General features: G+C 49.3%; 1 protein-coding gene across 1 annotated transcript in view; it reads left to right on the top strand.

The window, feature by feature from the left end:
- The first annotated feature begins 5,466 nt into the window (after window positions 1-5,466).
- Slc6a11 (solute carrier family 6 member 11) overlaps window positions 5,467-20,609 on the top strand; it is a 116,512-nt gene continuing 101,369 nt past the window's right edge. The window contains exons 1-4 of the mRNA XM_055628583.1: window positions 5,467-5,739; window positions 9,187-9,321; window positions 9,443-9,583; window positions 13,049-13,139. Of these exons, the coding sequence (XP_055484558.1) occupies window positions 5,487-5,739; window positions 9,187-9,321; window positions 9,443-9,583; window positions 13,049-13,139 (620 nt within the window). The 5' untranslated portion in view covers window positions 5,467-5,486. The remainder of the gene's footprint in view (window positions 5,740-9,186; window positions 9,322-9,442; window positions 9,584-13,048; window positions 13,140-20,609) is intronic.

The raw sequence follows: 20,609 nt of genomic DNA, 5'->3' as shown, positions 1-20,609 counted from the left end.
ACAAAGAGGGTCCACATGGGGGTTTCATTCGGGACACAACGGCTGAGCTCTGAGCCAACTCAAACAGGCTTGTTCTCCTTAGATGAGGAAGACGGCGAACAGCCTCTTTCGCACCCAACCATTTCCGCCTGTAACAACAAGTTCACACGGCTATACCTTATGGCCTAGACACCTGACTGAGGCCAGACTTCAAACTGGAAAGCACACTTCGGAGAGGTGAGTTGTGTGATTCTGAGTACGTCATTCAACCTCTCCGAGCCAGTTTCTGCATCCATAGAAAATATGGCCATGGTTATGATCCCTTAGTGGGGCGTGTGCAGCAGCACAGGGGCATATGTGACAATCCACATACAGCTTGTATATTAACCATCTTTTTGCTGTGGGACACTGGTGTATGACAATGAGCAGGGTCCATCACCTTATGACTCTGTTGGCTTGGGCAGCCTGTCTTCAGGTTTGGTTCAGATGTGTCTGTTCTGTGACCTCCTTCTGAAACCCAAGCTGGAGAGCAGCAGATACGAGGCCAAGTTCTTTGTGTGTGTGTGTGTGTGTGTGTGCTTATAATTCTATTTTTGCTTTTTTGTGTTTTTATTTTTATTAATTACAGTTTATTCACTTTGTATCCCCCCTGTAGCTCCCTCCCACCTACCCTCCCAATCCTACCCTCTCTCCCCCTTCTCCACCCATGCCCCTCCCTTAGTCCACTGATAGGGGAGGTCTTCCTCTCCTTTCTTCTGATTTTAGTCTATCAGGTCTCATCAGGAGTGGCTGCATTGTCTTCCTCTGTGGCCTGGTAAGGCTGCTCCCCCTTCAGGGGGAGGTGATCAAAGAGCAGGCCAATCAGTTCATGTTAGAGACAGTCCCTGTTCCCATTACTATGGAACCCACTTGGACACTGAACTGCCATGGGCTACATCTGTGCAGGGGTTCTAGTTTATCTCCATGAAAGGTCCTTGGTTGGAGTATCAGGGCAAGTTCTTTACATGATAACATCATCAGATACCACAGTAAGGCTACCTTGACCAAGGCCAAAGCAAAGAGTCAGAGAAGTGTGCCACCATGGGGGCCACAGCAAGAACAAGGATGGAGAGCAAGGTTAGGAAGAGGTGAAGAAGGAAGTCCACCAATTTAACTCACTACAAAACCAGAATCTTCACGAACATATAGTTATTCTAATTACCTAATTATTCACTGGAAATCTAGGTCATGTTTAGCATATTCTTCTTCTAGAAGGCTATGTGAGGGGGCATAAGGTAAGCACATGTAATAAAGATTAGATTACCAAGGGGCAAAGGAAGGAGGCATCACCAGAAAAGCCTGCCCATCCTTCCATATTTATTCTGGTCCAGTATTAAGGATGGCTCACTGAGCCAGAACAGACAGCATCAAAGGAATGAGGGCTTCCCTAGTTACCTAGGCAGGTTACTCCCAAAATGTGATGTATAAATTCTCTAGAGTTCGACTTCCTCTTGAAAGGTGCCCTGAGCCCTGAGACTGCACCAAGAACTTTACAATGCAGAGAAGAGGGGCACGTTAAACTGGACTTACAACGATGACTTGTATTCTGTAGGTGAAGGGGGCATCCTAAAAAGTACATGGACTAAGCTACTACTTGGTGGCTCAGAACAGCTCACTGGCCATTCTAGAGTTGTGAGTAATGGGGTTGGAGGCTGACAGGTTGGGATGCTGCTGGTGGGAATATGAGCTGGGTTTGCTTGTAGGTTTGGGGTGGTGGTGAGATAGGCTCTCTCAGCTAGGGTGGGGCTTGTTTTCCTCCTGAGATGCCAGATTGAGGAAACAGGTTCCCACAGCTTTAACAGAAACCAAAGGCACTGACACTTAGAACCAGGGCCAACGCAAGCCCATCATGGAACCCTTCTGTTGTGAGGCCTCTGCAAGGACATACAGAAAATTCCATGGCTACAGGAAAGGGAGAGAAACTGGGGCCGTTAATACTTGGTATCAGCGAAGCAGGGTTTTGTAGAAAACTGTGAGTTCTGACTGCATGCTTGGGAAATTCTGTCCTGGACTCTTGGGGGCTGAGACGTCACCTCAGGGGAGCTGTGCATCATTGATGACAGCCCAGAATTCACATCTGCTTCTTCTGATGCAGGGTATCCTTTCTGTGAGTGTAGGAAAGCCACCCTGGTTTTAGAGTCTTTGCTGCCAGGTCTCTCTGATCCCGGCTCTGTAGCTCTTGGTTTCACAGCTTTGAATCCTGCTCACCTCCCAGGAATTCTGGATTCTCAGTCCTCAAGGCAGGCAGCTGTGAACATAGGTTTAAGTTAGGGCAACATTAAGACTCCCCAGATGAGATGCTGCAGTACATGAACACAGTACAGGAGCTCCACCAGAAGTCAACTGTTCAACTCCTTTAGTTTTGAAGGCACTTTCTGGGAGCTCTAGGCTAACAAGCTCATCTTCCACCACGGAGTCTCAGCAGTAAATCTCTAACTTTTGATGCTGTTGTCCAGAGAACAGATTGAATGCCAGTAACAATGTGCTGCTGGACGCAAGGACTCTTGAGTTGAATTCCTTCCTTAACTGTTATTTTATACAAAGTGCTAGTGATCACTAGAAAGAAGAAGAAGAAGAAGAAGGAGGAGGAGGAGGAGGAGGAGGAGGAGGAAGAAGAAGAGGAGGAGGAGGAAGAGGAGGAGGAGGAGGAGAAGGAGAAGGAGAAGAAGAAGGAGAAGAAGAAAGAAAACATTGGTCTTGGCATGTGAGAAAATCAGCTTTGATTTAGAAAGGAATTGTGAAATGATCAGAAGGTAAGAAAACTTGTCAAGGTCAACAATATTTTTTTGTTATTTGTTTGTTTTGTTTTTCTGGTAGGAAAGAAGAGCCATTGAAGGCAGTCAGCAAGAGGAAGACACTGCAGACTCTCTCTTCTTCCTTTTCAGAAACAAACCACAGACTGTCATCTTCAGGCTACCCTGGGGTGAAGAGTAATTGAACCCATTTGACAGATGGGGCCTAAAGCAATGAGGCCACAGTTCAAAGGCACAGAACCATCATTGTCTTAGTTTGCATTTCTGTTGCTCTGATAAACACCTCGACTAAGTGCAACTAGGGAGGAAAGAGTGTATTTCATCTTACAGCTTACAGTCCTTCACGGAGGGAAGCGGGAGTAGGAACTCAAGGCAGGAACTGAAGCAAAAGCCACAGAGCTTCCTGGCTTGCTCCCCATGGCTTGCTCAGCATGCTTTGTTATTCAACCCACAACCACCAGCCCAGGGGTAGCACTGCCCAACAGTGGGCTGGACCTTCCCACATCAATTATAAATGAAGAAAATGTGCAGGCTTGCCCACAGGCCATTCTGCTGGAGATATCTCAACTGAAGCTCCCTCGTCCCTAAATGACCCCGGCTTATGTCCAGTAAAGGTACAGGCAGCAGAGACTAGGTGTGAAGCCAGTCCTTCCCCTGAGCAACCTGCAGGAACTTGGCTTTCTAGCAGCTGGACAGAGGGTTATGAAAGCCACTGGCATTTAGTTGGGTAACCCAAGGCCCGGGAAAGAGCAGATCAGAAGAAGCACGTAGGACTGTGGAAGCAGGTGGGGATGGGGTGAGTGGGAACTGAGAGGGCGAGGAGGCACACAAAACCATCCAGAGCTCAGTCAGCCTGGGGATGGATGAGCCTGAGAACCAGCCAAGCAGGGCTGCAGATCAGCAGCTGGTCCTCAGAAGGTAGCCCCGCACTGCACTTACTCTTCCAAGAAATGTTGTGAACCAGGAAGAAGGGCATCTGGTTTGCGTCTAGGGGACACAGGGTGGGGTATTCAGGAGCCTTAGGACGAGAGGGACCCAGGATGACACGGGGAGTCTGCTCCAGGGGTGTGCAAGAGGCATGGACCTGCCCATAGCCACAGGCCCTGTGGTAATAGCCTCTCCCTCCTCCTGTCAGTCAGTCAGCTTTTCAGCGCTGTGACAGAAAGCTCAGAGAACCAGCTTACAGTTGAATCGGGCGCTGGTTTCTAGAGGCCCCTGCGCTTTGGACTCCAGCTGAAGTGTGTCATAGGAGCAGTGAAGGCTCACCTTTGATTGGCAGGAGAGGCGCATCTGAGCTTGGCAGGCTCCTACATTTCCTGCAAACACGTGCCCCCCAGTAACCCAAAGACCCTCCCTGCAGGCCCCACCACCTCCTAAAGGTTCCACTGTGAGGGACACCACAGGCATGGGCCCGCTGTCAACTCACAAGTGTCATCCAAACCAGAGCAATTCCATTCCTAAACACACACACACACACACACACACACACACACACACACACACACACACACACACACACTTCAGCTTGGTTCTGGGGATGAAATGCAGGGCTTGGCACATGCTAAGCAAGTACTGTTTTACTGAGTTATATGGCTGCCCTTTTTGCTGCAAATATTTGCTAAAGTACATGTTGTGTGGCACGTGAAGCCAAATTCTCTGTCATCATCCCAGGCTATTGCACGCTGTCTCTACAACCAGCTGGAGGGACACACTGAACAAGATGTACACACGTGTCTGCATAGTGCAGACTGACACTGGTTAATGCTCACTGACAATTTCTACCGTAGGAGAACTTCCGTTACCCCTTCACCCTAACAAAGCCAACCTAACCAGGCAATGTCGGAAGCACCTTTTTGCAGGTCAGTAAACGGAGAGACAGAGGTATCAGGACGCTGGCCGAAGGTCGCACAGCTCCGATGGGTGAAGCGTGACGTTCAGCTTAGGTTTGCCTGCTCCTGTCTCCAGAGATCCGTACTCAGTGCCACACTGTGGTGATTCACCTGTGCGTAGAGTGGGGACCACGACGGGAATGAGGGTAGAGGGTAGAGGGCGCGCAGGGGACCCATGGTGGGGCCAGTTGAGCCCCAGCTCTATCAGCCCCCCCCCCCCCCCCCCGGGAGCTTCAAAAGCACTTTCTGTCCCATGCCCTACCCCCAACCCTACCCCCACCAGGTCCCTGCAACTGAACCGGACCCACATAGCTGTTCGCTCTTCCAAAGTTAGAGCTGCCCGTCTGTAGAGATGAGAAAACTGAGGCCCAAGCTTTGAAAGGCCACCGAGAGGGGCAGAACTTCAGGCGTCGCACACGCAGCCCGCTTGGGCCCGGCTAGGGGACTCTCGGTTGGTGTCTGCCCTCGGAAGCCAGCGAGCAAGGCACTGGGGCAAACCCCGAGCTCCGAGAAAAGCAGACGCTTGCAAGCTCGGGGCCCGAGTGTGTGCCAAGCGCCGGGAGAGCAAGGTCAAGGTGCTGAGCGAGGTGCTGGGCGCACAAGGTTAGGGCGCTGGACTCTCTCGCCCCTCCAGCCCCCGAGCTTCAGGCGGGCCCGGGAGGTGGCTTGGGCACCGTTTCCCCTGTCCCATGCTGCCGGGCCGGGCCGGGTAGCTCCCTCGGCTCCACCCCCGGCTCCCCCGCCCGCCGCTCCAGCCTCTCAAAAGCCCGGGCGCCCGGGGCGGCGGCGCAGAGCCGGGGCCGGCGCACGAGGCGGCAGGGCGGCCATGACTGCGGAGCAGGCGCTGCCCCTGGGCAACGGGAAGGCGGCCGAGGAGGCGCGGGGGTCCGAGGCGCTGGGCGGCGGCGGCGGCGGCGGCGGCGGGGGCGCGGCGGGGACGCGCGAGGCGCGCGACAAGGCGGTCCACGAGCGCGGTCACTGGAACAACAAGGTGGAGTTCGTGCTGAGCGTGGCGGGCGAGATCATCGGGCTGGGCAACGTGTGGCGCTTTCCCTACCTGTGCTACAAGAACGGTGGAGGTGAGCGCGGCGGGCACGCGGGGCGGCGCCTGGGGTGGGGTGGGGTGAGGGGGACCCCCCTCCCTCGTGAACGGCCCCGATCCCCCCCTCCCCATCCCAGGGAGCTGAGGGACCGCGCGGAGGGGGGGGACCCCCACCTGTTCCTCTGCGCCCGCGTGCGCGGGGGGGGGGGGCTGCACCCGCTTCGCACCTGAGCGCGCCACCACCTGCCACCACCTGCCACGGGGCCCAGAGCTGTGCGGCTGTCACCTGCCTGAGGGGACAGACCTGGCCCAGGAGCTCTGCTTTCGGGCAACTCTCGCTGGCATTTTTAGGCAGAAGCCTTTATTTATGGTCGGAGGCTCACAGCTGTCCTCACCGGAAAAGACAGCTCTGAGCCGTTTTCTGGAGAGGTCACTCAAGTACCAGGAGCGGGGTTGCCCGGTGGTTAGTCGGCTGTGTCTTGGTATTATTATTATTATTTTCTCACAGTCGCCTTAGAAGGCAGTGCTTTTTACAAATCTCAAGGATGATGAGGCCAAGAGTCCAAGAAGCTCTGTTTTACTACTGCTGAGGGTGGGCGTTGGACTCCAAGGGCCTTTTATGTATGTGCAGGGTTGAGCTAACACACACACAGGGAGGGGGTGGAGAACTTTCCGACAGGCTTTGCGGAGTGCTCTCTGCTGTAGTCTCTTACATTTGCTCTTTAGGTCCTTTCTAGGGAAAGTATTTTAGGCCTCTCTGGAGGAAAAACTGGCACCAAGCAGTTTCTTTTACTGGGCTCAGACTCACCCACAACAATCGCAACCACGCAGATGTGTTGTGTGTGTGAGATACTTAGATATTGGGAAGAAGATCAGAGACCCTTCCGGCAACAGCATCTCAGAGTGCCTTTGGGAAGAATGGAAGCTGTGGTCCCCAACTCTCGAAGCTCAGAGCAGGACCCAGATAACTCCCCAACACACACGCGCACGCACGCGCATGCACGCACGCACGCACGCACACACTCACTCCCAGGCCGCTCATACCACAGTAGGATGGCAGAGTAGCAAGGGAGCCATTAAAACTTGTGGTGGCACAGTTCCTCTCAGAAAAGGCCTGTCTTAACATTTCCCCTCCTCTCTCTGGTACGACTGATCTTCAAGAAAATCTTTGAACCCTAAAGAAGTGGCCGAAAAGTTAGCTGGCACATCAGCTCAGGGATTCCCGAGCAAAAAGCGGAGGGGCCTGCGAACCACACTGCTTGGCTCAGGATCTTTCTTTGGGAACATTTATCCTGAAGGCACAGGCTGCTCCAGGCCTGCCCTGAACTGGTAATGAAGAGGCTTGGCAAGGGGAGACAGACGGCCGGGACTCGGAGACCCAAAATGTGGCCTGCACTTTCAGGCAGGCTCCTGCTTCACCATGCAGGCTGAGCCCGGGTAGCCACCATGCACCTTTAGGAAGCTGTAGGAACCCTTGAGGATAGTTTAGGGCAGAAACTATTTTAACCTCTTTATTCAACTAGGAAGTGTTAGGTCCAAACAAGAAGCGTTCTGCAAAGTAGAAAATGGAGACTAATTCGGTTAATCACAAATTCTGCTACAAATGGTTTTTAAGGTTGTAGTGAGTAAAGTTGAAGCATGACTCATTGTTGGTTTTGCTCTCTCTCTTCTCCTCTCTCTGACTTGCCAAAAGCCTCCGTCCGTGCAGACACTCCAGTGTGGTTGTGTTAGTTATTTTAAGAATTACAGTACGAGCCTCTTGAGTACCCAGGCCAGCTGGCTCTCACCCAGTGTCATCTGCCGGGTTCTTGAAGGCTCACAGGTGAATTACAGGCTCTTAAGGCAACTTCTTCAGCTTTTTAATCAAACAGATTTGGATCCAGGCCTCCGATGTCAATTGACCCCCTCACACAGGTTTCTGCCTTTAATCTAGCCAGGCTGTGGTTTCTTTTAAAAATAATGTGTCCACAGGCTGGACTAGCAAATCCCCACAGTAGCTGAAAGTATCTCATTCACAGGGTAAAATATTAAATTAGTCCCTTACCCAGAAAAGGCTAAGACCCTTCAAAGCCTAGTAGATAGGTCCACACTATCAGGATTAATCGAGGTTGTCACTATTAATCCGGTGGTTAAAGAGGCTTCATTTAGCAAAAGCAATTTCAGGTAAAGCCTCCATCCGTGACATCAGATGAAGAATACTGTGTTTTCATGCTCTGTTATTAGACAGGAGAAAGAAAAAGAGGGATTTGGGGGGGGTCCCCATCTGTGCCTAGGAGCCCGTGCTCACTTCATTCATTGTATTTATTTTGCAGAACGGGCCTGGGCCGTGGATATTATGTTTAGGGTGGTCCTTGCCCAGGCTGACCCTAAACCAGCCTTGCAGGGGAATCCTTGCTACAAATTTCTTAGAGCTCAGCAGCTCTATCCCTGGATCATGTGTGCAGGGATGTTTAACCCTTTGAAGTCTGTTGCTTCTCATTGTATGATTCCCTGATAAGTTTTTTTTTTTCCCTTTATGAGAAAAAAATCTCTCAAGGAGATTCTATAAGAAAATAATAAGGAGTGGTCTCCTTCACTCACCCTTTTGAAATTAGAGATAAGAAGGGAATAGGGCACTGTGGCACACACCTGTAATCCCAGCACTCAGAGAGGCAGAGGCAGGTGGATCTCTGTGAGTTCAAGGCCAGTGTAAAAAGTGAGTCCAGGACAGCCAAGGCTACACAGAGAAACCCTGTTTCAAAAAAAAAAAAAAGAAAGAAAGAAAGAAAAAGAAAAAGAAAAATAACACATAGGATGGGAATGAACTTAACCTGTGCTGGAGAGATGGCTCACTGGTAAAGGGCTTTCTCTTTGGTCAAGAAGACTGAGTTTGAATCCTCAGCACCCACTTTAAAAGCCAGGTGTGGTAGTTCACACCTGCCATTCTAGCACTGAGGAAGTAGAGGTGAGGCAAGAAGATGCCTGGAGCTCCCTGAGCAGCCAGCCGAGTTGAACCAGTGATCCTTAGGTTCGGCGAGAGACCCTGTGTCAAAATTGGGGTTAGCATTATAGAGGAAGACACTTGACATTGTCCTCTGGCCTCTATCTACATGTGTATACGAACGTGTGTGCACATATTCACAGGAAGTAAATCACCCACACAGAAAGAGAATCAATCAACAACAACAAAAATTTTTTTCGAACCTTCCCATTTCAGTCCTGCAGCCATCCTGGAAAATGGTCAGTGGCAGGTATTAATCAGTAAAGCCCATTTGACACTTGGAGAAGTTGAGGTTCAGAAAGGTGAGGGATAGTTGTTTAAAGGTAAAAGGTGGCCGAGGACAAAACCAAACCCGCTTCCGGGTTTTCTGGCTCTGGCCCTCCTGGCCGCACTGGAATTTCAGCTGGAAGAGAACCTCGGGCCGCCCTGTGGCAGCTGCTCACTGAAGACCCTGGAGGAGAAATGGCGGGGCAGTTCCCATCTCACCCCTCTGCACCCTCACAGGGGCGTTTCTGATTCCCTACGTGGTGTTCTTCATCTGCTGCGGGATTCCTGTCTTCTTCCTGGAGACGGCCCTGGGGCAGTTCACGAGCGAAGGCGGCATCACGTGCTGGAGGAGGGTCTGCCCTTTATTTGAAGGTAAGTGCTGCGTTCATGAGCAAAGAAAAGGTTGCCTCATTGGTGCCAAGTTGCCAGGAGCCACCGAAGGCTGTTTGCAGGGACGGAGACTCCAGCTGCTGTTTTTCGTTGGTCCTCACAGGCATTGGCTACGCAACACAGGTGATCGAGGCGCACCTCAATGTCTACTACATCATCATCCTGGCATGGGCCATCTTCTACCTAAGCAATTGCTTCACCACCGAGCTCCCCTGGGCCACCTGTGGGCACGAGTGGAACACAGGTACGGTGTCCGGGCTGGGTCTCTCCTGGTCCTGTGGACAGATCTGGGGTTGGTGGTGCACCCTGAGCTGCTAGGCTCCTGTCACAGTTCAGTTTCCTGGGAGTGGCCTCTGGAACGGCTAGCCAGGGCATATCCAGCAGTTCCAGGTGAGGCCGAGCCCTGAGGACAGAGTTAGGGTGTGACCAAGCTCTAGACTGCAGCTTGAGGATCAGGAGTCCTTCTCTAGCCCTGCCCTTCTGAGTGGTTCATCTTCTTCCATAAGATGAAGGAGTTAAGATGAGTGCGTTTATGGCAGTGACCACGAACTAGAAAATGCCTTTGGTTGCCAGAATTTGAAAGAAGTCAGAAGACATTTTGAGGAAACCCTGATTTCCAGCTTCACTCTTTTAAAATATGCATTTATTCTTATTTCATGTGTGTGAGTGTTTGTCTGCTTGTATGTATATGACTATATTCATGCAGTGCCTATGGAGGCCAGAAGAGGGTGTCAGATCCACTGGGACTGGAGTTACATATGGTTGTGAGCCACCATGCGGGTGCTGTGAATCGAACTCAGGTCCTCTGGAATAGCAGCCAGTGCAAACTTCACCCCCCCCTCAACTTCTATTTAAAAATTAAATCTCTAGCAACCTCCCTACTTGACAACAGCAGCCACAACCATGACTGGGAAGCAGCTAATGGCTATGGATGACACAGTTGCCATACCACACTCAGCTTGCTTTACTTGTTCAAACCAGCTAAACATCTGAAGGCAGCAATACCCCCCCATGGGGAATCTTATAGGCCACCTTCAATGTAGATACATGGTTTTCTTTTAATCTGTCATCCTAGCAAGACTTCTTTGGCAATCGAGAGGAGGAGAGTACCTGTCCAATCATTTCTGAGATTGCTGTGCTCACAGCAGGCATCCCCCATGGATTATAGCACTCTTTTTTTTCTGAGCTAAGCTCTGGCCTCAGGTGCTGCCTTTAGGCTGGAATTGGGACACATGCTTTGACCTATCTATCTGTGCTAGTGTCTATGGTTAGATTATGTCTGGGCGAGAGACCTATCACACTGAGAGCTGAGATACAGCAAGCTTATGCACTGTTATGGTCACCAACAGGAGAAGCAGCAGGGGTTAGGTCTAGAAGGCTCTGCAGTCTAGTTTCCAGGCCTCTAGGGTGTTTAATGTCCCGAATCTCCACCCCAGCCCCTGCCATGGAACACCTAAAGAGATTCTTTCTGTTGCTTGAATCTGTGTTTATAACTCCTCAAGGTTTAATTTTTAAATCATGTGTCCACAAGACATACGTGGCTCAGTAGCTCAACAATTGCCTAGCATGCACAAGGCCCTAGGTTCCATCCCTAGCATTGAAAAAGAAAAAGAAGGAAGGGAGACAGGGAGAAAGGAAGGAAGGATATGTGGGTAGGAGTTGAGGCTGAGGAAAGCTGTGAGGTAGGAGGTCTTACAGGAGGGTGAGCTGGGGCAATATGGAGGAGTACCCAGGCTAGTTCCCCACACCCTGCCGCTTTGTTGACAGGTTTGCTTTTCTGCTGGGAAAGCAGTTTATTATCCCCAAATGTAATTATTCTGTGCAGCCTGGGAAGTATGGTAGGTATTGCTTTGCATTGGGCCAGCTCCCAAGTTTGGTTGGCATTTCATTTGTAAGTTAATTAATTCATCTTTGTGGTAGAGTCTCATGTAGCGCAGGACGTAGCCTCCACTGCCCAGGTTCTGGGAGTACAAGTGTGCACAGGGCAGCTTTAACTTGTGTTATACTTGATCTTAGCTCAAGATCTTAGGCGGAGAAGCCATTGACTTATTCCAATTTTAATTTGCTTATCTAGCTGTGAGAATAGTCACATTGGTTTATAACCATTTTTTTATTTGTATTTAATCAATTTAAATGCAAAAGACACATCAGTTTTGAATGTCTGATGAAGTGTGTGTGTGTGTGTGTGTGCACATGTGCCTGTCTGTCTGTCTGTCTGCTTTGTTTTATTCTGCTAGGGCTTAGTTTTGTTTTTTTTTTGTATTGAGACAGGGCCTCACTCTGTGGCCCAGACTGCCCTCAAACTCAAGCAATCCTTCAGCATCAGCCTCTCAAGTGCTGGGACTTCAGGTGTGACCAGCACACCCAGAAGACTTTCCTTTTACTCTCAGGAGAAATATTAGGCAGCCCCATTTTAGAGTCTGATAAAAGCCAAGGGTGATGTCATTGCAGAAACAGGCCGGGGCATATTGAGTCCATTTGCTGACAATGCTGGGTTCTAGACTCCACTGTAGACTCCCGTGGGTACCCAGACCCACCTGCTCTAAGAATGCACTAACGCTAGCCAAAAGGGATGAGAACGATGCAGAGAGCCCCGGCCATTTATCCCCAGTGAAGCACAGAGCTTTCTGGCTTGTGATCCCCTTTCTCCATAGCCTGTTACATGAACATTGATGGGCCTAAGATGCTTCTGCCCAGATGGCAGGTGTAACTGGGGGTTCGTCCGTGTGAGAAGGCCCTGCCAGATGTAGCAGCACCCATTCCTCACTGGCCTCTGAGCCAGATGAATCCCTAGGTACTAAGGGAACTGGTGTGATAGGCTCTGCTCCAGGGAGCCTACAGCCCAGTGGCTCAGGCAGTGCGTCCATGGTGGCTGACAGGTCAACCACAGCCAACGATGGAGCCCTTGGTTCTGTCTTTAGCAGGGTGTGGGCTTTACAGAGGAGTGGAAAGATGTACAGGGGCCTCAGCTATTCTTTAGTTTTGGATTCTTTTTCTTCAAAATCAAGAGAGTTGGAGAAGGTTATTCCTTGGAAGGTCTCGAGCTTCTCATGTACTTAGAATTCAGGAGAGGGAGGTCAGGGAAGGCTTCCTAGAGGAGGAGGCAGCTCAGGATTACTCTGGACCAGGACACTAGGGTGTTTCTGTGCAGTTCTTTGGCGATCAGATTTTTGAGGAGAGCCATTCAATAACTAACTTTTTGACTCACTGGAGTGAGTGAGGGGATGAAGAAACAGAGGACTCGCCTGTGTGTGTTCCTGCCGGTTCATCCAGCCCTCATCTCTTCACAAGGCCACTATAGTAGTCATCCCTTTCTAGTGTGAATGGAAGCCACAGCTCCATCAAAGTCCCTGGGGATGTCTGGCTTGTTCTGTTTATTCCAGAGAGGGCACCAGGCAGCAGGGACCAAGGCCATAGACAGGACTAAGCAGAGAAAGAGAAGAAAGAGCAGAAGGTAGTGTGTGTGTGTGGGGGGTGAGGCCAGGGGCATCATATGGTAAGATTCTGGAAGGGATCAGAGTAAGGTTCTTCTCCTACCACATGCTCCTGTTAGAACCAGACCAGGCCACCAGGGAAACCGTTGTTAATGCATGGACTCGCCTATGGACCCTGGCCGCTGTTTGCCAATACCACCATCAGCTCTGTGCGCTCCCCAGGTTTGGGCCTGTGAAGATTAACTTCCTGTGTACTTTGTCTTGTTCCCACTCAGAGAAATGTGTGGAGTTCCAGAAGCTGAACTTCAGCAACTACAGCCACGTATCGCTGCAGAATGCCACCTCCCCGGTCATGGAGTTCTGGGAGTAAGTGAAGGATCGGCTGGCCTTGTCCTCATCCCTGTCTCCCCATCTTCCCCCACCCTCAACTCCCTCCTGGAAAAGCCTAGCCCAGCTCCTTCCACTCCATGCTTCTTGGCTTCCGTGGCCGTCTGACTGCTGTAGAAACAAGCATGTGCAGGCCTTCTTCTGGAGTGTCCCCCTAGGAGCAGCTTCGAGGAATGCGTTCTGGTTCTTTGAGAACGTGTCGGCCAGCATGCCTAGTGCTTACTAGGGCGGGGAGGGATTGGTAAAAGGACAGTTTAAAAATTCATTCTGAGCATCGGAGAAGCCAGAGCATGCTTGCCGTAAGTGAAGCCAGGAGTATATTTAGCCTCAGAAAGCAGAAATCTCCGGAGGGTGAGGGTAGGGGCTAGCTTGTTTTCAGTACCTGAAGTCCTGTGTGAAAAAAGTAGATCTGCTTTAATGGGGAGAGAGGATGGAGAGGCAGTTTTCAAATATGTTTAAGAAGGATGTGAGACTGAAAGGACCCAGAAGGTTGTGAGCATCCCTTATCCCAGAAGCAGGCACGATTTTGCCTGCATCCTAAAGCGCTCGCAGGAATACCGTTTTGTAAGCTGTACACCGAATAACCCAGGGGGCACCATTCCGTGGGGCCCCGTGAAGTACACTGTGGAAGTGTACGGCGCACAGCCTGCAGAATGGATACAGTGGACCCCACTCCGGCCGTAGAAGAGTCCCTTGGCTCAGGTAGAGATAGGTGGCTTCTGTGAGCACTGAAGGCTGGACCGAACGTTCCCTGAGGTTTCTCGGTCCGCAGGTACCTGACTTCATCGACAAGGCCCCCCGCCCCCCTACTTTGTAGCTAATTAATAATGCTAACATCTGAGGGTGAATGGTGGGATTTCTGGGGGGCTTTAATTTGGTTTCCAGATACCATTTGCTGCTTTTCCTCTAGAAGTCTGGCTGAACGTTCTTTCAGTCTTTACATTTGTTCTGCTTACATGTGTCTGGAATAGAACAGACACATACTGTAAACGTTTCCAGGACTAGTCTCCAGTCCTTACATCTTTGCTCACCATGTTTCTTTTCTCAGTGGTGGTTTTAAGACGAGTCTCTATACACACTGTATGAATGGTTACTCTGTATTTACAAGTCCTCTTGGTAGGGTTAGGCTAGTGTTCACCCCCCACCCCCATTGTACTAGCTGAGCTTTCCTGAATGTTTCTAGTCTGTAAACCCATCTTAGTCTGTGTCATGCTCCTGTAACAAAATACCTAGGACTGGGTGAGTTAGAAAGAACAGAGGCTCTTTCCTATACTTGGACAGTTGGGGAAGTCTGGGGTGGAAAGACTGGTGCCTAGAGACAGTCAGCTCCTTCAGCATCATCCCATGGTGGGAGCAGAATGGCAAGAGAGAGACAGGGGGTCCAAATTCAGCTCATGGTAACAATTCAAACGAGTTTCCGAAAGTCACCCTTCAATGCTTCTGCACTGGGTTTCACTCTCCAACTCACACTGTAGACCACATCTAGGCCATGAGCAAGGGTGTAACTGCTGAGTTGTAGGCTATGTGTGTCATCCATTTTATCAGACAATGTAGAGATTGCTCTAACGTGTGTCCTAAATATCTGCTTGAAAGAATTTCTGCTACTCTGCTTTTTATTTCTTTCCTTCTTCTTTTTCTTTGTTTCTTTGTTTCATTTCTTTGTTTCTTTGTTTCTTTCTTTTCCCTCCCTCCCTCCCTTCCTTCCTTCCTTCCTTCCTTCCTTCCTTCCTTCCTTCCTTCCTTCCTTCCTTCCTTCCTTCCTTCCTTCCTTCCTTCCTTCCTTTTTCTTTTTGGTAAGATTATTTTATTTTGTGTGTGGGAGCTTTGTTATGTCTGTACACCACATGTATGCAGTGCCTGCAGAGGCCAGAAGAGGGCGTTAGATACCCTGAGGCTAGAGTTACAGACCATTTTGAGCTGCCACGTGGGTGCTGGGAATCAAACCCAGGTCATCTACAAGAGCAACCCATGTTCTTAACCGCAGGGCCATCTCTCCAGCCCGAAGCAAATATTCCACTTTCTGTGCAGCACTTGATTCGAGCAAGTGGTTTGTTTCTGTTTATTTCATTTTGTTTTCTCCAGACAGGGCCTTGCTGTGTAACCCTGGTTGGCCTGAAACTTGCTGTGTAGACAACACTGGCCTTGAACTTTCAGCAATCCCCCTATCTCTGCCTCTCAGGTGCTGGTATTAAAGGCCTTTGCTACCTCACTCGAGCCAGGTTTTATTTCTCCTGGGTAATGAGCGTGATATGGTATTTCACCATTTTAAACTTGCATTTCCCTGATTGCTGGGGAGGTAAGCATCTTTTTGTGATTTTGATGTGTTGTGAGAAAGACAGAGGCTCCCGTCTTTCTCAGGGTTGTGTTTTGTTTTGTTTTTTTCTGACAAACATTCTTTATACTTTTTATTTTTATTTTTTAGATAGGATTTTCTTTGCTGTAGGATCTTTTCTGAGTATGCAGCTTTTCTTTCTTATGGTGTACAGAATTTTCCATTTTACTGACATTGTATACACCAGTTTCTCCTTTGTGGCCAGTACGGTTGGCCTCTTATTTAGAATGGCTTCCCTCCCCAAAAGCTGTATGAACAATTTCTGTATTTTTTTCCTCAGGGTATTAAAGTTTCAGTGTTCTCACATTTAGGAATGCTATGTGTGTGGGAAATAAGGTGGAAACGCAGCTTTCGTTTTTATGCGAATGCTGCATTTCTCCAGCAGATTTGCAGTGTCTTCTTGGCTAGAGATGGTTTTTCTAAAACCATGGGTCTGTTTTGGCACTCCTTGCCCATCTAGTTGATCTTTGTGTCTCTGTATTGATGTCACCCCTGGGTTGTTATGACCCCCGTGACCTGGTCATGCTTTTGTTCATTTTCAAAATGATCTTAACTGTTCCAAGTGAATTTTAGAATCAGCTTGTTCAGCATGAGCGACAAGAAATAAATGAAAACAACTTTGTGGGAATTTGGGGTGGAAGTCTGTTGACCCGTTAGCTTAATTTGAAGAAAGTCACCTCCCTTGTATTGAACTTTCAGTCCTGAACATGATTCAACTGGCTCTTTATTTATTTGGGTCTTTTAAATGCCTTTCAAGTGTGGCCTTTGGAGCAGTTAGCATTGAAACCAATGGTATTTACATAGTCAATCACAATCTCAAACAGAGCCTCTGAAAGGTATTTGCTAGAGAGGCAGCTTCAGTTCTAGACAGGGCAGCCAGGTTTTTCTCAACCACACTGGGCTGGGGTTTCCGGGAAAAGGGTGCAGGGGCTCATGTTGAACAGAAACAATTAAAGGTATGTGAAAAAATATATACATACATATTTATTTGTTTGTTTATTTATTTATTTATGGAACCCAACCTGAAATAAGACATGCATTGTGTATGAGGCCCTGTGCATTTTCCCCACATTCCTTTTGTAACTTATGTATAAATCTTAAGTGTTTTTTTTTTAATTTTTCATTGTACTCTTACTCTTTTTTAAGGGTTTATATGCATGCCACAGTGTACTGTGGAGGTCAAGGGACAACTTTTGGGAATTGGTTCCCTCTGTCTGGGAGACTGAACTCAGTGGAGAACTGTCTTCAGGCTCAGTGACAGGTGCTGTAACCAACAGAGTCGCCTTGCCACCCACTTGCCAGCCCAAGTCACTGTCTGTGTAATGCATTTGCCCATAGCCTGTGCTTCTAAGCCAGTTTGACCACTGCCAGGCTTGGAAAGGATCTCAATGAGTACTGATAAAACGAGTAGGTGGAGGAGGAAGGCAGGCAGGCTGTACAGTAGAAAACCCTGCATGAGAAGGGACAAGGAGGTCCTGGCCAAAACCCATCTTCCCTGAGCTTCCCATCCATCAGCACCCATCATGCCCAGCAGCTTTTACTGCACGTCAGAACAGCAACCTCTTCTAGCTGCCTGCTCACTCCAGAAGAATGGCCCTGGGAGACATCATCTCTTCAATGTGTCTGTATTTTCTACGTGGTCCCAATTGCTGTGTGTTGACAGTACTTCCTTGGGTGCCTCTTGTTAGACCCTAACAACTCATCTTCCCAGAAGAGAGCTTGGAGCACAGAGACTGTGTGAGGCTTCACATCACTCTGTGAAGATCTGAGAAAAGCCAAGAAATAGCTGTGCCATTTGGTGGGATTATCCATGTATCTTTGATCAGCCCAGCTTCCCAATCATCTGATAGTCACTGGGATCATTTAGACTCTACTCTCCACAGTGTGCCCTTTACACCATGAACATCCCACCAAACCCACGCCAGAGAACTGCTTTGCTAGGCCGAAGCTCCTATTTGCTTTGAGCTGATACTTGATCCTGGGGCTTTGGGAAGGACTGTCTACCCCTGGGCAGTTTTTGGGTACTGGGTCAGTTTCCCCTAGAGCTTTCCCTTTACCATTCTTCCTGGGCTCTTTCTTTTGTGGCCTGTTCAGTTTCCCCACCTGTACTCAAGTCCCCAGTGTGTCTCTATTCTCCAAACCAGGGCCACCATGCTTGGTCAAAGTACAGGCTTTGGCTGCCTGCTGGTTTGTTCATTCGACAAATGTCTGCCTCTTGCTGTATGTAAGAGGGACACTGTATTTGAGGAAGGCAGAAATGCCAGATGTCAATCTCCTATATGCTAATATTAGGGTATCACTCTAATAGGTGAAACAAACCCACAGCTGACCCTAAAATCCATGATAAGTACCTGCTTCGCTGCCCACAGCTGGTCTGGCTTCACATTGCTGAGGGCACCCAGCCCAACCCATGTCAAACTGATTTTAAAATTTTCCTTTTCCTTTTCAGAATGTATTTTAAATGACTCACTCAGCCAACAAGACAAGCCAGGCCCTGCATCTGTCCTGGTTCTGACTCTGGCAGGGGCTTGTAGGGTGGGACAGCTTGTCTTTTGCATGTCACATTTCAAAATCGGGCCACAGTGGTTTCCCTTAGTAACCGTTATGCATCAAGTCCGTGTGCTTATCTAAATATGTCTTCGTTTCTAAGTCTTGAGCCTGCGTCCTCTGGTGGGATTGAGCTCGACAACACTAGACAGGCCTTGTGTTCACTTTCCTTTCTCAGACCCCCTCGTTCTCCCCATCCCGGGGTATTATGAGGAACCCCAGACTCATACCGTGAACAGTTGCAATCACTCTGCGCATGTGAGAAACGTGTTCTAGAATGTACTGTGTTCTGGGCTCTGAGGGTTTTCAGTTCTGTTTCATTATTCAGAACCCAGCCTTATCTTTCTGGATTATCTTTACTGAAGGTCTGTTTCTTTTAAAAGCCCCATAGATATCTTAATTCATCATCTTTGAGGAGAAATTGGGACTCACAGGAATAAAACCTGTTCTTACTATAAGACTGGGGCGTTTCCCTTGGTTCCTTTGTCCTTCTCTCTGTTATTTTTCTCCTCCTCCTCCTTCTTCTCCTCCTTCATCCCTCTTCCTCCTTCTTGCTAGTTTACCCTTCCCTCTCTATATTTGCTTTCCATGTCTTTCTTCCCCCTCATCCTCTTCCTCCTAACTCACTGGCCTCCTTTTCTCCCCCTATTATCTTTCTCCTTCTCCTCCTCTGTTCTTCTTCCTCTTGCTGGCTTTTGACCTGGCCCATATGTGCCCTGTCCTGAACCAGGGTCAGTCTCCTGGCTTTATCTTCCCTTTGCCTGTGTTGGGCTCTGTGTTTTCACTGAGTCTTAGTTCAGATGTCAACACCCTCCTGAGTGGCACAGTGGGAAGAGATGCCAAATCCCCCAGCTTTCTCTCTGCGTAGGATTTTCTGAAATCCTGGGTCTATAAACTGGCTCATTCCCCTTCATCTTCAGCCTGTGTCCTTAGTTCACTATTGTTTGCTAGCACATTTGAGGTGCTTAGAAAACATTGTCCAAAATCTGTGACTGGAATAGTGAGTGAATGGATGCATGCATGTTACACAACCCCTTTCGTTTCAGCTGAGAGTTGGAAGTAGATAATTCTGCCTGTGATATTGGAGGCAGTGACTCCTCCCCTACACCAAGCTGTGTGGACAGGTCTACTGCACAGGTAGATTATTTGTGAGTGCCTCTTCCGCCTATGAAATGGGAACTTGTGCTAGTCAGCGTTCCTTGCTGTGACAAAACGCCCCAGGTAAAGAGCTTCAAGGAGGAGAAGGGTCTGTTTTTGCTGATGGTTCCACAAGTTTCCATCTTTGCTCACTTGGTCCTTTTTGGGTCCATGGTGGCAGAGCGCGTCATGATGGGAGCAAGCAGTGGAGGTGGGGGCTCATCTTGTGGAGACTGGGAAGTGGACAGAGAAAGGAAGGGGATTGGGCTGCTGTCATCTTCATAGGCACACACCAGTGTTCTAACCTCCTCCTCTAGGCTTGCCTTCCTAAGAGTCCCGTGGCTTTCCCGTGGTGCCATTACTGGGTGTTAACATCTTTACAGGGGAATTTAAGAATCAAACCATCATGGGGACTGTCTGGGTAGCTGTATGTGGACTTGAGATAATGCGACCCGAGACCCTAGGTGGGTTGTAAGCAGTCACACACGTTAGCTCCTGTTCTGAGTACCCTAGTTAAGGTTACTATTGCTATGATGAAACCCCTTGATTAAAAGCAAGTTGAGGGTGTATTACTTGGCTTACACTTCCTGTCATAGTCCATTATTGAAGGAAGTCAGGACAGGCACTCAAGCAGGCAGGAACCTGGAGGAAAGAGCTGGTACAGAGGCCATGGAGGGATGCAGGCTATTGGGTGGTTCTGTATGACTTGCTCAGCCTGCTTCCTTATAGAACCCAGAGCCACCATCCTCAGGGTATCACCATCACAGTGGGCTAGATCCTCCTACATCAGTCACTAAGAAAATGCCCTATAGTCTTACCTGCAGACTTAGCTTATAGAGACATTTTCTTAGCTGAGGTTCCCATCTCTCAAATGACCAGCACACTGAGCCAGCATCCTTTCTGGTCACGTCTGCTGAGGCAGTGTAGTGGCTGGGCCTGAGCTGTCATGGCCTGTGCAGGCAGCCTGTGACCTGAATAGGCCTTTTATCATATCCCTGCTTCAGGGACAGAAGGACCTTAGCCGTTTCCCTAGGTCAGAACTGAATACTGCGATACCTACCATCTACTTCCGGACCTGTTCCACCCCCACCCATCACTCTGCATGTGTCTGCAATGTAGATCTCTGGCTAGATGCTGTGGCCCAGCTGGAGTCTCTTTCTCTTCCCATGAAGGGTGTGGCCCCTGGGCAACCTGTGTGGCCTCTGGAAGCCTGTGCGTGTCCTCTGAACATAGCTGAATGCGTCCCATTAGCATCAGGTGAGACAGTGTTTACAGAGCACCTAGCACGAGGTACTGCTAAGTAAACAGCTTTAACATTTCCCAGACTTCTCCTGGGTATGCTCACCATATTTATACCCAGAGACGTGAGAAGCACCCAACCTAGCAGAGGAAGCCAGGAGGTGAGAAGAAGTTGAATTTCTGAAGTACAGGAC

The sequence above is a fragment of the Psammomys obesus genome, unplaced genomic scaffold (genome assembly GCF_907164565.1).
Source record: "Psammomys obesus unplaced genomic scaffold, mPsaObe1.curated_primary_1811, whole genome shotgun sequence".
In the NCBI taxonomy this organism is placed as follows: domain Eukaryota; kingdom Metazoa; phylum Chordata; class Mammalia; order Rodentia; family Muridae; genus Psammomys; species Psammomys obesus.
The sequence above is the reverse complement of the archived record's forward strand: the minus strand, read 5'-3'. Positions and strand labels throughout refer to the sequence as shown.